At 49.4% G+C, this 21,939-nt stretch overlaps 1 protein-coding gene across 2 annotated transcripts in view; it reads right to left on the bottom strand.

Annotated features, from left to right (window-relative positions):
- The window catches only part of SIL1 (SIL1 nucleotide exchange factor), a 239,065-nt gene that overhangs the window by 2,028 nt on the left and 215,098 nt on the right, over window positions 1–21,939 (bottom strand). For both annotated transcript variants that reach the window (XM_011997233.1, XM_011997234.1), the window contains 2 exons: window positions 2,761–2,857; window positions 2,138–2,302 (listed from right to left, as the gene is read on the bottom strand). In XM_011997233.1, coding sequence (XP_011852623.1) covers window positions 2,138–2,302; window positions 2,761–2,857 — 262 coding nt within the window. The remainder of the gene's footprint in view (window positions 1–2,137; window positions 2,303–2,760; window positions 2,858–21,939) is intronic.

Below are 21,939 nucleotides of genomic sequence, written 5' to 3'. Positions count from 1 at the left end.
TTATCCAGTCCAGGGTATTCTGTTAAAGCAGCAGCAGACAGACTACAACACACGCTCAGGGCAATTCTCTGATAAACCTCTGCCTGAAAGCTCGGGGACAGCAGGGACTGCGGACTATTTCCCCAGCACCCGGCACAGCAGGCAGCACAGGCAGGCAGGGTCCCCCTGTGGCCCTTCAGCTCCTCAGATGCACCAGAGGCCATGGAATCCAAACCCCAGGCAGGCATCTCACCGCTGCAGAAGCCCAGATGCCAGGGCATGGTCTCTCAGTAGAGGTCCTGTCACAGGCCAAGGCACATATGAGGACTGCCTGGGGCCTGGCAGACCCCAGCACCCTGATGGGGTGTCACATTGCCCATGGGAATTCCACAGTCCCCGGCTGTCACGACAACGTGCTGCGGCGATCCCCCTGAGCTGCACGGTGCCCCTCCATCGCGGTGGACAGCTCATGTCCCTCCACCTTCAGGCAGCTCTGGACCCACCCCTACTTTGGCTAGGTCTTCATTCTTTCTTAAGAGCTGCAAGAGGCTGGACTTAGTAACTCACGCCTGTAATTCCAATACTTTGGGAGGCTGAGGCAGGATTGCTTGAGCCCAGGAGTTCAAGACCAGCCTGAGCAACATAGTGAGACCCTGTTTACAAAAAATGAACAAAATTAGCCAGGCATGGTGGCATGGGCCTGTAGTCACAGCTACTCAGGGGGCTGAGGTGGGAGGATCACTTGAGTCTGGGAGGCAGAGGTTGCAGTGAGCCAAGATCACGCCGCTGGGTGACAGAGAGAGACCCTGTCTCAAAAAAAAGAGAAAAAAGAAATCACAAGAACAGAGAAGCCCTGACTGCCTCAGCCTACGTACAGTCAGTCCTAAATCTCTCTGACTGAAACTCATCTGCTGTCTGCCCTGAAAGAAGGGGCCATTTCCGTACTGTTTGTAGAGAGATGCCAGTCCTCCCCTCCCCAATCATGTCAGCACCCCAAAGCTTCCAGAGGCAGGCTCCCAGGGCCGGCAGCCTCGGGGCAGCCTTGGCGAGCCTGCCTGCTGGTAGTGTGCTAGCAATGGGTCAGTGCCATAGTGCCCAGGATGCCAGGGCTGGGGACAGCAGGGACACACACCCAAGACACCAGAGAACAGAGCCCAGTTTCCCTGGGAAATGTCCAGCCAGCCTACATGTCCTTCATGTCCTTCTCCAGGCTCACTGGCCCACTCCCAGAACCTGAACTGTGCCCGGGCCTTATTAATTGGATCTGAGCACCACATGGCTGCCTGCTGTTCTCAGAAACTGGATTTCTGCAGCTTGAACAAGAGAAGAGAGAGAAACAGACCGAGAGATAAGACAGGCAGAGAGAGTCAGAGAGCTGGGGAGAGAGTGACAGACAGAGGCAGCCACAGCCATCCCGACACTGCCTGGGAGAGAAGGCCTGGGGGAGGCGTGTGCAGAGCGGGGTGAGGGCCCAGCCTGGAAGAGAAGGCCTGGGGGAGGCGTGTGCAGAGCGGGGGGAGGGCCCAGCCTCTGCCATTCGGCAGCAGTTCCAGCGGCTGCCCAGCCCTCCTCCACTAGTCGGCATGCGGCTGTTCTGGGGAATGTGTGGCCCTAGACAGGCAACTGAGGAAGCCCTGCCAATGCTCTCTGCAGCAGCTGAATTAAGAATCCAGGCCTGGCTGGTTTTCCTCTCTCCTCCTTAATTAAGATGCTTCTTCAAGCTTGCAAAGAGGGCCGGGCACCAAGTCTCCTCCCAAGTGGCAAGCAATTGGGTCCCTGGGATTCTCAAGGGCAGCCGCTCTGAGGCGCTGCCCAGAGTCAAAGCTCCCAGAGGAGGCACCTCCAAGTTTGTGGAATCCGAAGAGTCAGTGCCATTCGAAGGCACTCCGGGCTGCTCCACCCCCTCAGCCTTTTGTCCCTTGGGGGCCCAGTCCTGGCTGCTCCAGGGCTTGCTCATGCTGAGTCCTCTGCCTGCACACTTGGCTGTGACCATGGCTGGCAAGGCCATCTCCCACTCATCAGCCCTCAGGTTTCAGCTAAGCCACCACATCTCACACAACATCCTCCCTGATGTCCCCAGTCTCTTCCATCTGTCTGTCCATCCATCCAGAAGCACACACAAAGCAAACGAGGAGACCGGGTGGGCCTGGGTACTCACCTTCTCCGTGACCAGGTCGTAGAGCAGCGTGACCACGCGCACGGCCAGCACCTCTGTGCCCTTCTCCTGCACCAGGCTCCTCAGAACCTGCAGCCCCCCGAGCTTCAGGAACTGCCTCTGGGCATAGGGGAAGTGGCGCAGCAGGGAGCACAGCGCAAACAGGACCTGGGGACAGAGACCCAGGGGCAGGTGAGAGGCCAAGTGAGCTGGACCTGCCCTGAGGTCCAGGGAAGGCAGAAAGAGGTGCCCCAACCTAGTCCCCATTCCTCCCAGCCCCACCTAACACCTCAGTTACAGCTACACCCTAGAACCCAAGACTGTGAGGCCAGTAGAGACTCAGACACCTTCAACATTACCAAGTGAGTAAATGGGAGGTAAACAGAGACCAAGGGTGGGAGGCCAGGAGTAGGGCCCAAGGGCACACCACAGGAGCTGCCCACAGGCCTCTAGTCACCTCGGCACACTGCCATCTGCTTTAGTTTAGTGTAACCTCTCCCCCATGCCACCCAGCAGATGACGCTCAGGTCCCCAAGGTAACATGCATAGCCTGGACAGGAACCCTTTCCTTTCAGGCCCCACAGGTGTCCTGGGGGCCAGGCAGGCGGAAGGGCATGGAAACACACCTTCTTCTTTGCCGTGAGTGGCTGCTCCGTGGCCAGGATGACCAGAAGCTTCTGCAGGGCTCCCCCTTCAATGGCCTCCACCTGGACCTTGGGGTTGCTGGGGAAGAAGCACAGGAAAGCATGACTACCGTGCCCAGCCCAGGGATCGGGTGGTCAGGGAACTGAGCCCATGCCAGCCATCCTGGGCAGAAACAAGAACAATGGAGGTTCCCACGCAGGGCAAGTCAAACTCAGCTGGGGAAACAAAGACCATCTGGCACAGACCCATGTGGGAACAGTGGCCCACAGCACAGGTGACAGGGCTGAGGGCTCCCATGCCAGCCCCCACTCCCCAGCAGCCAAGGGGCTGGAGTAGGCTGGAAGGTGACTCGCCTCTACTACTGCAAAGACATTTTGATGCCAAAGGTGCTCCTTCAGCGTCCCTCCCGTAGGAAGCCTTTCTTGGCGCTTCCCAAGCCAGTGCCAGATGTTCCTTCCTCCGTGACCCCAGGCACATCACACACTGGGGCAATTACTAATGGGTCTGTTCCCCTCTGGGTCTGCAGCCCGAAGGCCAGCGCCCCATCCCTCTCCTCTCCTGGGTCGGCACTCAGACTGCACATAGAAAATGCTTGTAGGAGAAGGCAGGAAGAAAGTGCAAGAGACAGGAGCCTCTGAATACCTAGGCAGATCCTAAAACAGAACCACCCAATGCCTCCCACTGGGCTCCCACTCTATAACAGCAGCTACTGTCAGCTTCTCTGCCCTGTATTCTCAGCACTCAGCACAGAGCCTGCCATGTCACAGGTCCTGGACAGTAGGGAATGAATGAATGAATGAATGAATGAATGAATGAATGAATGAATGAATGGATGGATGGATGAATGAACGAATGAACTAACGAACGAACTAACGAACGAACAAACTAAGAACACGTGTACACAACCATGAACATATCAACAGAGAAACACACCGCACTAAAATACTCAAAACCCTGAGCTGCCTCTGGAACTCCTCTCCCCATTCTGGGCTAGAGAAATAATGATGTGATTAAAACATTTCAGGCCCAGACCTCCCAGGGACGAGGGGGTCTGGCAGCCTTGGCAGCCCTGGGTCCATGCCCTGCCTGGCCTCTTCACATGATCAGCTTAAACGAGGTGCCCATGGGACCCTGGGAACTCCGGGACTTACCCCAGGGTTCCCACAGTCAGGACCATGAAGGGATGAGGGGCCTGGCGGGGACCCCCATCAGGGCAGGGTGCCATGCAGGGGACATGGCTGGGATCCCTAGCAGGATACCCTTTTGCAGGTTCCTTGCAAGATTGCATTAGCGATTAATTAAGGAGCAAGTGGCAAGCACAGAGACCGGATGGTCAGGCCCTTGGGCAGGTCAGGGCTTCCCTCTCAGCAGCCCGCTTGTGAGGCCCCGAGAAGAGAGGGGACGGGCACACAAAAGCTTGAGGCCAGCAGCAGGTGAAGGGGCGAAGCCAGCAGTCAGATGGTGGCTGTCACACCCACCCAATTAGCCCACAAAGGACACTGCAGTCTACCAAAGCCACTACATGCCTCTGGCTGCCTGCCCTTAACATGACCACAAGCTCCTGGAGACCCAGAAAGCACCTGTTCCTCCTAACTCCCAACCCTCCTGGCCAGGGGGCCCTCACAGGGTCCTCGACAGTGAGCCAGGATATAAGGAAACAAAGACAAATCAGAAGGAGCTGGCTCCTGGTCCTAAACCCAGAAAAGACACACTGTGCCACTGTACAGGAGAGGGCCCGACACACAGCAGGCGTGCCCCCAAAGCTGGCTGAATGGAATGAAGATAGCTCCCCGCTTTTATTCCGACCAGGAACAAGCTTCAAGGTCCAGAGCAGACAGAGCACGCTGAGCCAGTTTTCTAAAGGGAAAGGCTCCTTTGGACCACGTGTCACTCTGTAGCCTCTCAGCCAGAAAGGAAGTACAGGGTGGGTGCCAGCCCATCCCACAGCAACTCCACCCCTGTGTCTGCAGAGCTGCCTGGAGATGGGCCAGAGTCCCTGGGGAAGGGAGGCTGACAGCTCCTCTCCAGATAGGCAGGGAGGCAGGAGCTGCTGCAGGGGGGCCTGGGAGCTGAGCTGCTCCCCTGCCTCCCCCAACTTGAGACAGGCAGCTGTTTCATCAAAGCATGAGCTAATTAGGGCTGTCTCTGCCATCATGTGCCTAAGGAACATTCACCCATGACAGGAGGGTCCAGGAAGAGAAGATGACCACTCTGAGAGATTCACACAAACATCAAATGCTGCCTCCCCAAGGGGGACTACGAGATCTGACATCGCATCAGCCTTTGGGAGCACTGCCAAGGAGTCCCATCCCTCATGGGCCCTCGGAGCAGCAGAGACAAGGCCCTCCAAAGACAGCACAAAGCTCATCACAGCACCCCATCACCGCAGCCCCAGTTAATCACCCAGGGCTGGGCCACCAAAGCCCTTCCACTTGCTGCACTGGGACCAGGGCAAAGAGAAGTCCCTTCTTCAGAAGGTAGGCTGATGTGGGCCGGGAGCCACCCACAGCCAAGCCAGCAGCAGCCAGTCCCACCCACTCTGTCTCCCTCAGGCAGCTCTTCCCACTCCATTTCCAGTAGGAGAGAAGAGAGCTCCAACATGGGATAAGTAAACTGGAGAGAAAAGAGGAAGTCTGACCTTTTGTAAATTGCTGAAATCGGGTTCATAAGGCAATAAATTCATGTTTTCACCCACAGCCAGGTCCGTGGGTAGGGCAGGACCATGGCCAAACCTGGGCTGTGACAGTGCGCAGCCTTGGCAGCCCTGGGTCCATGCCCTGCCTGGCCTCTTCACATGATCAGCTTAAACGAGGTGCCCATGGGACCCTGGGAACTCCGGGCCTTACCCCAGGGTTCCCACAGCTTCAGGAGTTTCCTAAAAGGCCACCCTGTGAAGTGGCCTTTTAGGGCTGCCCAGGGAAGGGGTTGCAGAAACACAGCAGAGGAAGAGGGGGGAGATGAGGCCGGCGCCTCCAGCTGCTCCTCCGTCCATCCAGGCAGGGCCAGTAGAGCTGAGGGTTTCCTGAGCAATCTCCTGCCAAGGGCAGAATCTGCTCCCAGAAACAGACCCTCTCTCCACAGGCAGCTCCGCCTTGGGCTCTAAATGTGCACAGCCTGGGGCTGGGGGAGGCAACTACCAAAACAGCTCAGAGTGAGGCCTCTGGACATGCAGGGGCCAGGGCCTGGAGGACCCTTGCTGGGAATTTCATGAGCAATGGCTGATGACCTTGGGCAATTTTCACCTATGAGGCAGAGCTAGGACTACCCGTGTTAAAGACAGAATAGTTAATGAATGCCAAAATGCCACAGTGCTAGCCAATGCACTGTGGCCAAAAGATAATTACAGCAGGTTTACTACACGAAGAAGTCAGACCACATTCTTGAGAGCACAGCTTGATTCAGCCCGGATGCCTCGAGCACATATCACGTATGCCAGCCCCATCCTCCTCCAGCCTATGGACTCCGGACCAGAGCTGCAGCCCACCCCTGGAGGGGCCAGTCCTGCTGGCTGGAAGGTAGGTATCCTGACAGTTGGGGATCTGAGTGAGTTAAGAGGGCGGGGACCTGGCACGCCTCAAAGTGACATTAGTGGTGCTGGTGTGCTCAAAGTCAACAGAAGGATATTAAGGACGTAGCTCATCTCCGATGCGATAAATGAGAATAAACCTTGTTCAGGGCTAAGCCGGCTGGACTAAATAAATACCATTAGCACTTGGATTACTGGGATGTTCACAATCAGCAGGCAAGTCAGCTGTCTGTGTGCAGAGGGACGGCAGCAGCTGCTACTCTGTAAATCTTGCAGGGGGATGGGCTGGGGGTGGGGCGGGTTGCAAAAATGGAAGTGATTGCATTTGCAAAAACCAAAGAGTTTGGGTCAGGGTGACAGCAATTTGGGCAATCAGTCAAGAGTCAGAGGTCACAGTTTAGCTAACAAGCTGAGCATGTGTCTGGGTGGAGGGGGACTGAAGGAGCTGACCACAGGGAGGGCGGCCCAGCTCGGCCAGGGGGCCCAGGAGATTGCTGCCCAATACACACGCCAGGGCTGACTTCTCCACCCTTGGGCTCAGGACTAGCCACATAATTTTCAGGCCCAAGTGCAATATGAAAACGTGGGGCCTTTTGTTCAAGAATCATCAGAAATTTCAAGACAGTGAGAACAGAGCATGAAGCCAGGCTCGGGCCCTTTTGAGGGTGGGGTCCTGGGCCACTGCACAGGTGTCAGGGCCAGCAGGGCGTGTGCACGGAAATTCTGCTCCAGGGTCAACCAGAAGGGCTGAAAAGGAGAACAACTGGAAAAGGCAGAGCTCTAGGATGGGAGTAAGGATGAGGGGGACTAGTTAGATGGGGGCCAAGGAAATGCTAAGGTGTAACTGAAGAGAGCTTCTGTGATTGAGACTGCCAGGCCAAACCAGGACACCAGAGGCACAGCAGAGGGATGTGCTCACTCACGAGTCCTCGTGACATTTCTCAGTGCAACAAATACTCTTTTCATTCCCTTATGACAGGAAAAAACTACCATTTTTTGTCTGAAATGCCTCTGAGATGATGCCATGCACTGAGGGCAGAGGGCACATCTCAGGGGTGTATGGGGCCAGGTTCAATCATTCACCTGATGAAGTGCATGCTCACCTTCTTGCCCAGAGAGAAAGATTTCCTCTGGTGGCCCCACCTTGCTTATGTCCTAATGTGTAGCCTCCATCATCTGGGAAAGCAAGAATTTGCAGGATGTGTAATCCTGAAATAGATGGGTTCAAGAGACAGCTATATTTGCCTGACATCCAGGGATGAGTGGGATTAGGGAATCAATCAGCTAAGATACAAACAACTGGCCAGGAGTGGTGGCTCACGCCTGTAATCCCAGCACTTTGGGAGGCTGAGGCGGGCACATCACTTGAGATCAGGAGTCTGAGACTGGCCTGGTCAACATGGTGAAACCCCGTCTCTACTAAAAATACAAAAGTTAGCTGGTGTGGTGGCAGGCGCCTGTAATCTCAGCTACTCAGGAGGTTGAGGCAGGAGAATCGCTTGAACTCAGGAGGTAGAGGTTTCAGTGAGCTGAGATCACGCCACCGCACTCCAGTCTGGGCAACAAAGCAAGACTCTGTCTCAAAAAAAAAAAAAAAAAAAAAAGATACAATTACCGAATTGAGTAAGTTTAACAAAAAAAACACCATACAAATCTTCCACTGCAAAGTCAAGCTTCCAGGAATAACAAAACACATGATCTGCGCATCACTTGAGTGGTGGGACCTATATGGCCTCAGGAGTTCCATCTGGACACTGGGGAAGGGCAGGGCTATCATCTAACCCCTTCATGTACAGCCCCTAACTGGAAGCCGCCCACGTAAGCAACTATGAGACACCCACTCCTCACCACAGTAACAGCAACTCACGAGAGGGTCTCTAGAACCTCTTAACAGACACACACACAAGACACACACAGAGACACAATCATCTGCCCATCTTTGGGGAGATAAAGGGAACCTCAGAGGGAGGGGCAGCAAATGACCTTCCTGACGGACATCTGGTAGCTCTCCAACATAGCCCTGCATCACAGTCACCTGGGGCAGTTTATTTCCTGAAACCATTTCAGACTAGTGATGTAAAAAATTACAGAAAATAGGCCAGGTGTGGTGGCTTATGCCTGTAATCCCGGCACTTTGACAGGCTAAGGCGGGAGGACTGCTTGAGTCCAGGAGTTTGAAACTAGCCTGCACAGGGTGGTAAAATCCCCGTCTCTGCAAAAGTAAAAAAAAAAAAATAGCCGGGCAAGGTCATATGTGCCTATGGTCCCAGCTACTCGGGAGGCTGAGGTAGGAGGATCACTCAAGCCCAGGAGGTTGAGGCTACAGTGAGCTATGGGCAACAGAGTGAGACTCCGTCTCTCTAAAGAAAAAAAAAATTACTGAAAAGTAATCACACAGAAAAATGACTTACTGAAAAGCTACAAGAATAGTAAATAAACTCCCATCCAGATTCACCAATTGTGGACATTTACCACAATTTTCTGTCTCTATTAATATTTACACAGATTTTCTTTTCCAAAATATTTGAGGGTAATTGAAGATATGAAGACCCTTTACCCCTAAACATATCAGTGTGAATATCCTAAGAACATAACCAAAGTACAATGATCAAAATCAGGAAACTCACACTGACACAATAATCTATAGATATTTACTTAGATTCTGCCAACTGTCCCAATAATAGTCCTTCCCACCCCTCTTCCCTTCTTTTTTCTTTAAAAAAAATTTTTTTTTTTTTTTTTTTTTTTAGATGGGGGTTCTCACAATATTGCCCAGGCTGGTCTTGAACTCCTGGCTTCAAGCAATCCTCCCGCCCCGGCTTCCTAAAGTGTTGGGATTACAGGTGTGAGCCACTGCACAGAGCCCTCTCAATAATATTCTTATTAGAAAAATAATTTTGATCCCACGTTCGATCTATGCCCACACGATGTACACAGCAGCCTGTCTCCTTGGACTCCTTTCATCTGGAACTCTTCCTTAGTCTTTGTCTTTCATGACACTGACATTTATGAAACGTGCAGGCCAGTGGTAGAATGTTTTTCAGTTTGGATTTGTCCGATGTGTTCTCATGATTAGATTGAGGCTGCGGCTTTGGCAGGAATGCACAAACACAGTGCTGTATCTTTCTCAGTGTATCACACAGGAGGGCAAGTGATATCCGTAAGTCCCACGACTGGATGTTTTCTTTGAACACTTGGTTGTGGTGGTATCTGCCAGATTTCTCACTATAAAAATACTTTGTTCCCCTGAAATTAATATTTTGTGGGGAGACACTTTAAGATATGAAGACAGCCTATTCCTCATCAAACTTTCATGTAGTAGTTTTGGCAATCATTGACAATTCTTGATTAATTATTCCAGGTTAAGCATCATAAGTCCAAAAATCTAACATCCAAAATGCTCCAAAATCTGAAACTTTCTGGGCATCAACATGATGCTCAAAGGAAATGTTCACTGGAACATTTTGGATTTTGGATTTTTGGATCAGGGATGCTCAAGTGGTAAGTATATAATGCAAATATTCCAAAAACAAAACAACAACAAAAAAATCAAAATCCAAAACATTTCTAGTCTTAAGCATCTCTGATAAGGGATATTCAACCTGTACCACGATGTTTGTCAAATGATGATATTCAAACTCCTATCTTTATCCTTCAAACTCCTATCTTTATTCTTCTTGCTTCTATCTTTATTTGCTGGCACTCTACCTGAAAGAAGAGATTTTCCTTCTTTCCGATTTCTTCATTCATTCATTTATTGACATCAGTATGAATTAATAGATTCTTATTTAATCTATGGAATAGAATCAATTTCTATCATTTACTTCAATGCTAAAATTATCCTTAATCACCAGGCCTCTTCATGCTGGCTTCTGTATCTTTTTAACATGTTTCCATCACCCTTTAATATTTTCTTACCTTCCAGCACAAGATGCTCTTGTACAAGATATTGCTCTTTACCTATGCCAGCCATGGAATCAGCCATTTCTCCAAGGAACAATTGGAGCCCTTTTTGAAAATACAGATTCCAAGCCCTTCCCTTCATATACTAAATCATAATCTCAGAGAATGTGGCTCTGAAGACCTGATTTTTTCATAAATGCTACATGTGATTCCTATGTTCTGAGGACCAGCATTTGGGATAACTAGAGCCAATGCCCAACCTTTTATCCAGTACAGCATCTCTGGTAATTGGCAGCCCAGGACTTGAAGACTACATCATCAAACAAGGCAGCTTTATGCTAGTTTAAAACTCCTCCAACTGCCAGAAAAACATATTCTGATACTGAGCTGAAATCTGCTATCATGAAGCTTATACCCTCTGGTCCTAAGTCTACCCTTGAAGAAAGAAAGGGTTTCCTGATCCTGTCCAGATGGGTCAGCCCTTCTGAAAGCTGGGAGCAGCCAACCATCCAGAGAAAGCTCCCCTCTCACAATGTGGCCTCACGGGATTCTGCAGTCATTCTCAGGGTGACTCTTGAAACCCTCCACTTTCCTGACCCTGTTGACTTACTGACGAATCCCACCGTGGTGGTGCCCAAACCTACCCATAGGGATCCAGGCTGGACAACCCCCCACCCAGAGTCCAGTGGGCCTGGCTGCCTCTGCCCCAGGGCCATTCTGCCCCTAATGCCTCAGGCCATCTCTAGGTTTTTGGTAGCAGCCTCACAGAGCTTACAGTGGCCTGCCTAGGTCAAATCCCTAAAGGCTGCTCACATGATCTTCTGATGAGCCGGGGATCCCCAACATGGCTCTGAACCCAAGCACAGGGCTTCGATTTTATTCTTACTAAAGAATAAATATTGTCAGGAGGCAAAAAGCAAATTACAAATGGTATGGGTGATATGACACCATATATTTATTGCTGGGTGGTGAGATTTTTGTTTTAAACAAGGAATCTGAATTACTTATAAATTAGAAGTTTAATAACAATAAAATTTAAAATGCCACTTGGCTACCTAGACCCTTCCTCCTAGCCTGTCACTATTCTGTTGGATCCTCACTGTCATGTATCTCACATGGTTATCTCTTCCTGATCACTGCCATCTGTTCCCACGTCTTCACATGAGAACCAGAATGCAGGTTAGACAGGACAGAGTCTGCCACGAGCTCTTTGGCACATCACTACAGTGAAGGCTCTGTTGACACTGAACCATTTCTAAATAAACATTGATTAAGTCTGATTGTTCAAGCTGCTACAAATCTACATCTTTTTTTTTTTCTTTTTTTGATTCAGAGTCTCACCTCACTCTGTCACCCAGGCTGGAGTGCAGTGATGCAATCTAAGCTCACTGCAAACTCTGCCTCCCAGAGCCTCAGCCTACCATATAGCTGGGACTACAGGCACACATCACGACGCTCACCACCACGCCCAGTTTTGTGTGTGTGTGTGTGTGTCTGTGTGTGTGTTTTGTATTTTCAGTAGAGACACGGTTTTGCCATGTTGGCCAGGCTGGTCTCGAACTCCTGGCCTCAAGTGATCTGCCCGCCTCGACCTCCCAAGTGTTGGGATTACAGGCACGAGCCATGGCACCCAGCCTCAAATCTACGTCTTTATCATCATTTCTCTATCTGATCTATTAGATTATTATGAGATTCTGTCAAATGATTTCCTGAAATGCAGACTTCCTCTGTGTCTATTATACTGGCCTAATCTACCAGCCTGGCAAATCTTCTGAAAAAGAAAATTAGAATTGGGAGGGAACTTGAGAGAGTCCTCTGGGGTACTGATAATGTTACATTTCTGGATCTGGGTGGTGGTTACATGGGTGTGTCCACTTTCAATAATTCATCAAGGAGAATGTGTTAAACTTTTCTATATGGAGGGAGAGGGGAGGGAGAATTTAAGCATTAAACTAGTGCAGCAAGACCTGGTTTTATGGAACTCACACTAACTCTAAGAAATGACCTCTTTTCTTTAAAAATACTCTTAAGTCACATCTCAAAAACTTGCTCTGTTATTTTGAAAACCAGAACAGTTGCCCATTGTGTCTCCTTGCCCCTCTCCCAATCCCTATAATGCCATAAAGATTCCTGCACACAGTTTGATGATGATGTCCCTAAGTTTCTGTTTGGCATTTAATTTTTCAGACCCTGTCTAATCTGGAGAAGCCAGTGGCTCATTATACTTTTTGTACACTCCTGGTCTCAAGTTCCACTTAACTCTATGTTTGTTTTACTTTCTGCAGGAAGGCCATTCTCCTTGAGAGAGAAGGCAGAGGCAAACAGAATGAGAGCAAGGACAGAGATACCCTCTCTGGCATCTGCTACATCACCTGACTGAACCAGGTGGCCTAAAGCCTTCTTTGCCATCCCTCTCACTCTCAACAGTAGCGGCACAGGCGCCTTTGCTGTTCTTAGCGTTTCCCAGGTCTCACCCATCTGGTGCTCCTGACAGTGTTCTCGGAGGTTGCATCCTTCTTCTCTATTTGCTCTTGGTTACAGGTCCCGTTTTCATCTCTAGACAAAATCTCAGCTCGAACCGTGCCCCCTGTAGCCACGTGGGTCTCTTTAGGTGGCTCCCTGCTCCCTGCAGTAATCACTCGTGACTCTGTTAAGTACATTTCATTTTTCAAACTCTGAGTCATCCTTCCTTTTGAAGCTCCTGTTCAGACATCACATCTACTTTCTCCTGGACCCTCTGAAATTTACTTTCCCTAAAACTCAGAGGCAGAGAGCTTCACCTTCCCCTTTTTGCTTCTTCAAACACAGTCACTTTCTGCTGGGGTTCCCTAAACTTTTTTTTTTTTTTACCAGACAGATCCTTGTTGTTGCTCAACATATAATTTCAGTGAAGCCCTTCTCCTTATTGCTTCCTTAACCTCCTGAGAGAGAAAACTGTCAGAAAAGAGAATTAAGAATTAAAGCAAGTGAAGAATTTATTGGTTTCTTTTTTTTTTCTAGAAGCAGATTTTCAACTGCCCAGATACCCCCATGCACCACACCATTTTGCTTCTGTGCCAGTTTTATGATTTCAATTGAGAAAGCCTCTTCTATACCGAGGGTAAAGAGGTGACAATTATCTCACAGTTGGTTGGTGGTTGGTTGGTTAGATTTTTGGTGGGCTAAAAGCCAATGACCTGGACTTTTTCCTTTTTTTTTTTTTTTCTCCACCAAAAAGCCCAAACCCAGAAAGCAAAAAACTAAGTGCGGCTCTGGAGTCAGAGAGACCTACGAGCAAGTCTGAGATTCTAGTGTTTTCAGCTGCATGACTGAGGTAAGTTACTAAGCCTCTCTGGGCCTCAGTTTCTGCATTTGTAAAACCGGGATTAATAACAGTAATATTTGTCTCATGGGATTGTTAGGGGATGAAATGTGATTTTATATACGTAAACACACACAGAGTTCCCGGCAAATGCCAAGCATTAGGATAACAGCTGTTTTATCATAGTATGCCATTTAACAAAAACTATTATTTGTACTTTTCTGCTAAGACAGAATGCCAGGGTTTTCAGGCTTCTCAGAAGGGAGAGGAGCTATCTGTTTTGGGGGACAAAGAAGACCTCCCACTGAGTGGCCTTAGATTCTCATTCTCAGCTCCTCTGACTGGATAGACAAAGCCAGTACAGAAGGAATTCATGGGGGAGAAATGTAATTAACAAGCTAGAGGGAGAGACTGGGAGGAAGGATCAAAGCAGCTAATTAGAACTGGCTAAAGGGAGACCACAGGGTAGGGAAAATGGAAGAAAGCGGGCTAAAGAGAATTATCTGCAGCCTCTAATTATTCAAAGAATGTCCCTGAGTAATTGTCTCAGGCAGTCTGAGGGAGGCAAGGCAGGAGTAACAAGGTTAAGCAGAAGAAAATTTAGGCTAAAACATATGGGAGATTTTTCACACACTGAGATTTATCAACTTTATTAGAGAACGCAGAGGATGTTATTTTAGGTCTTCTAAACCAGTTGGTGGTATAACTATCCCCATGTCTCGTAGCTGGGGGACAGCAGAGGAGGCCAGACCCCGCAGGGGAAGAGGGGATCCAAGGCAATGGCCCAGACAATCCTTGCTCCAAGCTTATAGGCAACACACCTTGTCAACCAGCCCTTTGAGGCTCAGGAAAGAGCTTCCCTCCTCACTCAGATCTGCTCTCCCTCCAACCTCCACATCCCTCACCCTCCTTGTGTTCTGTCATAAACTTGATAAATGTGATAAATCTCACTGTGTGAAAAATCATCTCCTCAATCAGAGCCAGTGGAATCATGCAGGGCCTATTTTGCGTTTGCCACACAACTGTAGAAATGTTTATGAATGAGCCATCTCTTAATAGCAAAAGAAAAGGCAATGATCGTAGGACGGTCTATAGCTGAAAATGACAACACTGAAATACTTCGTTTACAGGATTTGGAAGTCGTATAGACTACAAATCTCTCTGCTGCGCAACATACATAACAAGTCCCCAAAATATCCTTTGTTTGCTGAGGTTTTGCTCAGATATTTAAGGTTCTGACAGTTTAAATATGGTGAACAATATGGTGAACCATCCAAATATTTTGCATCATTGGTATTTGGAAAGATCTTTAAGAACAATTAGTTCTAGTTCTGAGAGGCAAGTGCAGCACCCCGGCTCCCGGTTTTCCATGGGGGCGGATCAACATGGCCTCCTCAGCCAGCTCCATTTCACACGGAGTCTCAGGCCCCCCACAGCATGGGTTTCCTGGGCCTGGTCACTTGGCTTACACTGTTACAGAGAAGGAAACTGGACAGATCCACTGACTCCTCAGCCAGGTGCAGGGTTCACCAGGTCTCACTGGAGGCTGAGAAAAATACAGAGCTTCCCCTAATGCAGGAGCAACACTGGGACGCCTGACCTTGCTCAAGGCCCTTTCACCAGATGCTCGAATGGGAACCTAAAGGAAAGTGGAGACTTCCCATTCTGTGGACATCTTTAAGAACTGGAGAAAAGTTCCAATTACTTACAGCTTCAAGGGACAGAATGATGGATGGCTTCGTTTGTGAACATGCTATTTGTCTGAGGCTCTTTGTCCAGTCAGCTGGTTGACAAATACTGATCACGCCCAGTGTGCACAGGGGCCTCAGCTAAGAGTACCAGCGCTAGAGCAAAGAAAGAACATAGTTCCCGTCTCTATCAGAAGAAATTAACAGCCGACAGAGATGCGCAGAGAGTCACTCTGAGAGAAGCCACTGGGTGCGAGGGTTGTCTGAAAAATGGAGGAGCTGAGCAAGAGGGCATGCTGGAAGAATGACCTTGACAAGATCAAAAGTTATTAAAATAGGAGGAGGAAGGCTAAACTTCTGTATGTACTGCCCAACTGAAGGCAGATGAAAACCTACTTTTTTTCCCCAAAAGAAAATGTTAAGAATCACCTTCCACAGACTCTTTTAACTCTATTTCTGATAAATCATTAAAAGGCCTTCTGCTGGAATCATTCTAATGCTAAAGAAAAAGTTACACTCATAAAATAGTTAATGTCAAAATGTAAATGGTTTGTTTAAGATTCAGCAATTGTTGCTGAATCAAACACAAAATCTCTATGGCTTGAATAGCAAGGGAAACAAAAGGCTTGACGATTTAGTGCTCGTTAAAGCCTGTCTGGCTGAATTTTAGATTGCAACTTAAAAGAAAAAAACATTAAACCAGTTCAAGTGTGAACTGACATATGCACAGCAGTTTTCAGCTGCCTGCAAATGGGGCAAGGACACAGCCTGGAATGTGACTTGCACACGCCATGGCTGAGTATGGACCAATGTCCAGGGTACAAGGGCAGGACCTGAGGGAACAAAGCCCCACAAGAAAGCGTGGGGAAGCTGAGCCCAGGGGCCCACCAGGGGCTGAGGGTGACGCTGGGAAGAGGGCCAATCCCCATTAGCTCTTTCCTGCAGGGAGGCTGGGGGCTTGAGAACAATCAAATGCTAGGCAGGGGCTCCCCTCTTGCCTGGGGAGGTGTGGGAGCAACAGCTTTTTGCTCTCCCTCCCCTTTTCTGGCCTTGCTTGTCAGACACTTGCATGAGCCACAGTGGGACTCCTGCCCCTTCAAATCTCATCACAGGCCTGGTGACCCCCACAACCCTCAAGTCGGGTGTTAGAAATAGTCCTTTGTGGTAGGTTTGTGGGGTGCTGAGCAGAATCTTTGTCTACATTCTCTTGCCTACTGGGATATAAACGCTTAAAATTTCACCATCTGGGATTTACTTCTTTGAGTCTTAAAGACAATTCTGTCTTTCAGGGTCCTCTATTAAAATGCCATTGTCCCTGGGTTGGGAGGACGCTGTATAAGTAGGGTGACCACATAATTTATTGTCCAAACTGGGACACTTTTAAGAAAGAGGCACCATTAATTACTGCACTGGGACAAGAAGCATAAACAGAACATATGGTCACTCTCTGTATAAGGCTTTGTGTTAAGTTCTATGGAAGATACAAAGGTGAATAAAGCGCTTTCATGGCCCCGGAACCTGGACCTTGAGCTGAGGGGCAGGAGATCCTGGGAACAGGCCAATGCTAGGCACCCACGGAGGGAATAACAGCACTCCAGAGGGCAGTGTCAGGGCAGCTTAGCAAAGACCAAGGGCTCTGGAGTCACACAGATTTGACTTTGAATCCTGGACTTCTTTCTGTACAACCCTTAAGACAGGTCAATTAACCTGCCTCTCATAATTTGTGCCCCATAAATTATGTGGTCACCCTACTTATACAGATGAGGACCCAGCTTCCTCTGTCAAATGAGGGTTACTTCATGAGGCTCGTGAGGATTAAACGAGATACTGAATGTAACAGTACCCGGCATGTAATTTTCAACAGGTTCAATATCACTAGCACAATCAAGACTAGGCTTCTACTCAAACCCCCGTTACTGCTGTAAATGTCCCAAGTCAGAAGGTGGGGGCAAGGCAGGAAGAGAAAACCACCAAAATGGCAGACTTAGCCTTAGCTTTCCTCCAAACTAATCCTCTAAGGGCCACCACCCAGGGCTGGGCAGTGAAAGGAACGGGATCACAGCAGCTCCTGAAGAGTGGACGACCCGGCCGCCTTGCTCTCCTGGTACCCCTCCTTCTGGTCTTAGGCTTCACACACTGACCCAGCCCCTCAGCTACTGCTCCATCCTCGGCAGATGCCACCCACCAGGCTTCCTCAGGCCATTTCCCTCGGTAGGGGGGGAGTGACTTTCCAAAGTGACTGAGCCCTGTCCTGATGGCCGGGTAAGGCTGTCTGGTGGGCAGTAGTACATCTTCTTGCGCCTCTTGTGACAGAAATGCCAAAAACAAACAAAACAAAAAACCCGCAGCCCCTCATTGCATGAGAGGAGGGGATTCTGGAGGCCACCATTTGATAGCTCTCAAGTGCTTTTCAAGCATTAACTCATGCCATCCTCATGACAACTCTATGAGGCAGACACCATTACTCCCATTTTGCTCATCAACAAACTGAGTCATAGAAAGCTAAGTAATTTTCCCAAGGTCACATAGCTAATAAGTAGCAGAGTCATGAAAGTTCGAGAATAGGAGCTAAGAAAACTGGATTCCACCGGGGACACACCACAAATTACTAGCCTAATGGCCAGGAAGGAGGCCTTAACTTATCTCAATTTGACTTCTGTTATTTGTCAAGAAGCTGTGCTACTTCACCAAGGGACCTGCTGTGAGTATCGAGTGAGACAGGGCAGGTGAAATCGCTGTACAGGTGTTTACCATTATGATGCCCTGGCAACATCCTCCATCGTGTTTCTGAGAGCTGGACCCAGCATGGAGAAGGAGAAACCTGGTACCCTGCTGTTCTTTCCTTCCTTGGGCCCTGCACACTCTGGCTCAAGGTAAAGGAGGAATTACTCTAAAGCAGTGGTTTTCCAAGTCTGATCTCTGGGCCAGCAGCACCAGCAGTATGTGGGAGCTAGTTAGAAATGCAAATTCTCAGGCCTCACCCCAGACTCACTGAATCAGAACCGTTAGGGGAGGGGCCTAGCCATCTGCGTTTTAACAAGGCTTCCAGGTGCTTCTGAGGCATGCTTAATTTTGAGAACCACTAGGCTAGAGAATCCCTGGACCCTCTCTCACCCTGGTGGGAAAGTCCTGCTTCAGGGGCCTGAGGCAGGGCCCAGCATTGGCCAGAAGACCCAGGCCGTGAGGGCCACTGCCCCAAAGATAAAAAGCTCCCAGTAAAACCCAGACCTCCATGGCTGCACTGATCAAAATACAATAAAGAAGAAAGTGAGAAATCTGACAAAAAGAAAACGCAGCTTCAGTGGGGGACAAAATACAACAATCTTCTGTGGGAGATGAGAAGCATAAAAGGGATGTTAGATGTTCAAAGAACCAAATGTCGCAATGACAAAAAAATACAAGAATAAAGACAAAGTGTGGCTATCAATGCCGCATGGGCCTCAGTCTAACGATGGCAGTTGCAGGGAACGGCAGCCCCCCCAGGACTAGAGCCCGCTTTCCCCCGCCCCCAACACGACAGCCTATATAAATAGAGTCTTGAGGAAAAAATTACCAGCAATTAGTCACTGAATCTGCTTGCTGGAATGAGGGGAAACTTGTGGAAAGTCACCAGAGGCTCTGGTGGGAAAAGCTCAGCTAAGGAGGCCAGGCAGACAGGGCAAGAGCAAGACGATTAAGGGAGAAGGCCTGTGGGGTGTTCCTGCAACCTTTGATGCCTGCCAAGTCTTAACCTGGAAGGGAAAATGAAGGGCCTGGCCACTGGGCTATAATGAGCTCCAACCTGGGCCCATCTCCAAGTCGGAAGTCCTTTAATGTGGGCTTGGGCTGGAGGCGGGGCAGGGAAATGAGGAGGAGGAGGAGGAGTCAGCATAGCAGTCCCTGCCCTGGGTTGCGGGTGCCTTGTGGGGATGAGGCAGTAGAGCACAGCCTCTGACCACAGTGCCTCCACCACAGAAAGCCTGTGCCACACAGGTCCTCCCCTGGCCCCTGGGGAATATGCTTTAGAAGCAGTGACAGTAGCAGGCTTGGCGTTTCCATTCAGGAGATCTGCTGAAAATGACCCTGTTTCAGGACCAAAGTGATGAGGAGGGAGGACCTCCCTTCCCCCAATGAATTTCTCAACTCATCTCAATCAACAGAGAGGAATCTCTCAGTGTGCTGTGCTCTCCACCACCTCTGCCTGGGCGCCCTGCCCCTGCCCATCCCCATCTTCATCTGGCCAGTTCCTACTGCAAGAACCCCCCAGACACGATCTTCTCAGAGAAACACTCGCTGACCTCCTGACCCTCACAGGGCCCCTGCTAGCATTCCTGGGGCCCTCCTTTCCATCCTCTTAACAGACCTGACAAGATCAGCTTCCCTCCTAAACCATGAACTCCCTCAAGGACCTGGACTGTGCCTTGTTGCCTGTTCAGCTGTGAGCTCACTCTAGATGGTGGAGCCCAATGCCCAGCACTCAATTAACAGGAGCTGCCTGCAGACACAAGGCTGGCTCTGTGCCCCCTCCCAGCTGAGACACTGAGCCCCAGCACTAGGCACGTGGATGGGTTGGGCACATGACCTCCCTTCCTTTCTGAGCACCTTGCCCACTCCAAGAGCTCATGGACTCAGACTCCGTGACTGCCCTGAGTTCTGACTTCTCTCCCCCATCTCCCTGCACTTTGATTCCCTTAACCATGTGTCCTCCTCACTGCATATCCCCTATCTGCTTAAGGGATGCAACCCAGATGGCCAACAGCCCCCTTGGAGTCCCCCTCCTGGGAATGTCTGTATTTGACCACAAAGAGAAGTTTATATATATATAACCAATAAACAAATTTCTAATGGTATTAATCAAATTTTAGGCAGTAGCAGAAAGAAAAAAAGATTTGGGAAGCAGGGAGTTTCACATGATTCCTGAAATCACCTCTAGTAGGAAATGCCCACCTCTGCTGTGTCTAAGATCAGCCCTGACTCAATCTTAGGATTAGGCACCGCCTGCCAGCCATGGCAGGACAGTCCATAGGTATGTCCACAGGTGGCCACTGTCACCTCCTTTCAGCCTGACCTCACCTGGCTGTCCTCCTTGACAGCAGCCCTCTCTGGCTGAAGACTGGAAGCTGTAGGCTAGAGCTCCTGCTTTCTTCTCTGGGACTCTAACACAGTACCAGCCCAACTTTCCATGCCTATGTCAGGTCAGCATGGTACTGGCCACTCTCCTCCTGCAATACTCCACGCTCCACCAACCCCTGTTCCATCTGAGAGCCACTCACAGTCAACTCTGCCGAGGTCCCTGATAGACTGGCTGGTGCCAAGGATCCACTGAGGAGGTGGCACAGAGCCACGCAGGGGAGCAACAACATTGGAAGAGGGCAAGGTCAAGTTGACAAATATCATATACGATGAGAAAGAATTGCATGAACCGCAGTGGCATAATGTAGCATAACAGATGGATAATTAGATTTATTCTAAGAGCTGTAAAAGTAAGTAATTAAATAAAAATATGGAACAATGAATCTGCCACAGAGAGACACCTAACAGCCTCACAAGGGCCTTGCAGCTGGCACAAGCAGCCTGGGAAAGAAGCAGTGGGCAAGGAACCTCTAATACTACCCTGATGTTTTAGGCACAATAAATTTAGCACCAGCTCGCACTGGGCACCAGGGGACAGCCTGATCTCAGAGGGAGATAATCACATCCACGGCTCTAACAGTTCTGTGCCCTGGGAGTATGTCCTCTTATCTACATCTGGAAGACAGCAGCCTGAGGTATTCTGATAAACGCCCCAGCACTGGCATGTTTGGCAAGGTCCCTGCAAAGCAAGACTAGCAGATTGTATTTATCTTTGCAGAAGCAGAGGCAGAGAGGAAGGGAGATGAAAATGTATGCACAGATGACCGGATTCGCTGCCACCAACAAAGGCAGGCTGGGAAACCCAGGTTCAGGTCTCCACTCTCCTCCCAAAGGATGGTGGCAGATGGTGAGGGTACAGTTACCACATAAGAAACACAAGGCAAGCACCCAGTCTGTGCAAAACAAAGTGTTAGGTACAGGATTTCACCAGGGAAGCAGCTTCCCTGGACATGACATTAGCTATTTGGAAGCAAACAGATCAGTTGGAAGTTGTTCTGTATTAGTTAGGACTCTATTTACAAGGGACCAAAATGAAATTCAGAGGAATTTGAATTCCTTTGAATTCCTTCCTCATCTATGGAAAAGAGAGTGTATTCGGTCCCATCATGAGGAGGGATGACAAAGGTAAAAGCACAGCTGGGTCCAGAGGCTTAAGTAATGTGCCAAGGCCCTCTCAGCCTGCACCTCTACGCTTTGCTTCTCTCCAGTTTTCTTCCCGTAAACAGCCAATCCCAGCATAAAGCATCCTCCCAAATGGTATAGAATTCCAGGGAAGATCCTGGCCAACATGGGGAAACCCTGTCTCTATAGAAATATAAAAATTAGCTGGGCGTGGCAGTGTGCACCTGTAGTCCCAGCTGCTCGGGAGGCTGAGGCAGGAGAATCACCTGAACCTGGGAGGCGGAGGTTACAGTGAGCTGAAATCACAGTGAGCTGAGATTGCACCATTGCACTCCAGCCTGGGCAACAAAGAGTGAAACTCAAAAGAAAAAGGAAAAATAATGTCAGATAAAGTCCTGTAAAGAGGTTTTCTCTATTGGTGTAAGTCACACATGTTCAATTTTTCAATACTTCCAAAGACCAAACTTACCTAGATGTAGTAAAGGATTTCTTTTTTTTTTTTTTTTTT

The sequence above is a fragment of the Mandrillus leucophaeus genome, unplaced genomic scaffold (genome assembly GCF_000951045.1).
Source record: "Mandrillus leucophaeus isolate KB7577 unplaced genomic scaffold, Mleu.le_1.0 Scaffold534, whole genome shotgun sequence".
Taxonomy (NCBI): domain Eukaryota; kingdom Metazoa; phylum Chordata; class Mammalia; order Primates; family Cercopithecidae; genus Mandrillus; species Mandrillus leucophaeus.
This window is presented reverse-complemented; position numbering and strand designations above follow the sequence as displayed.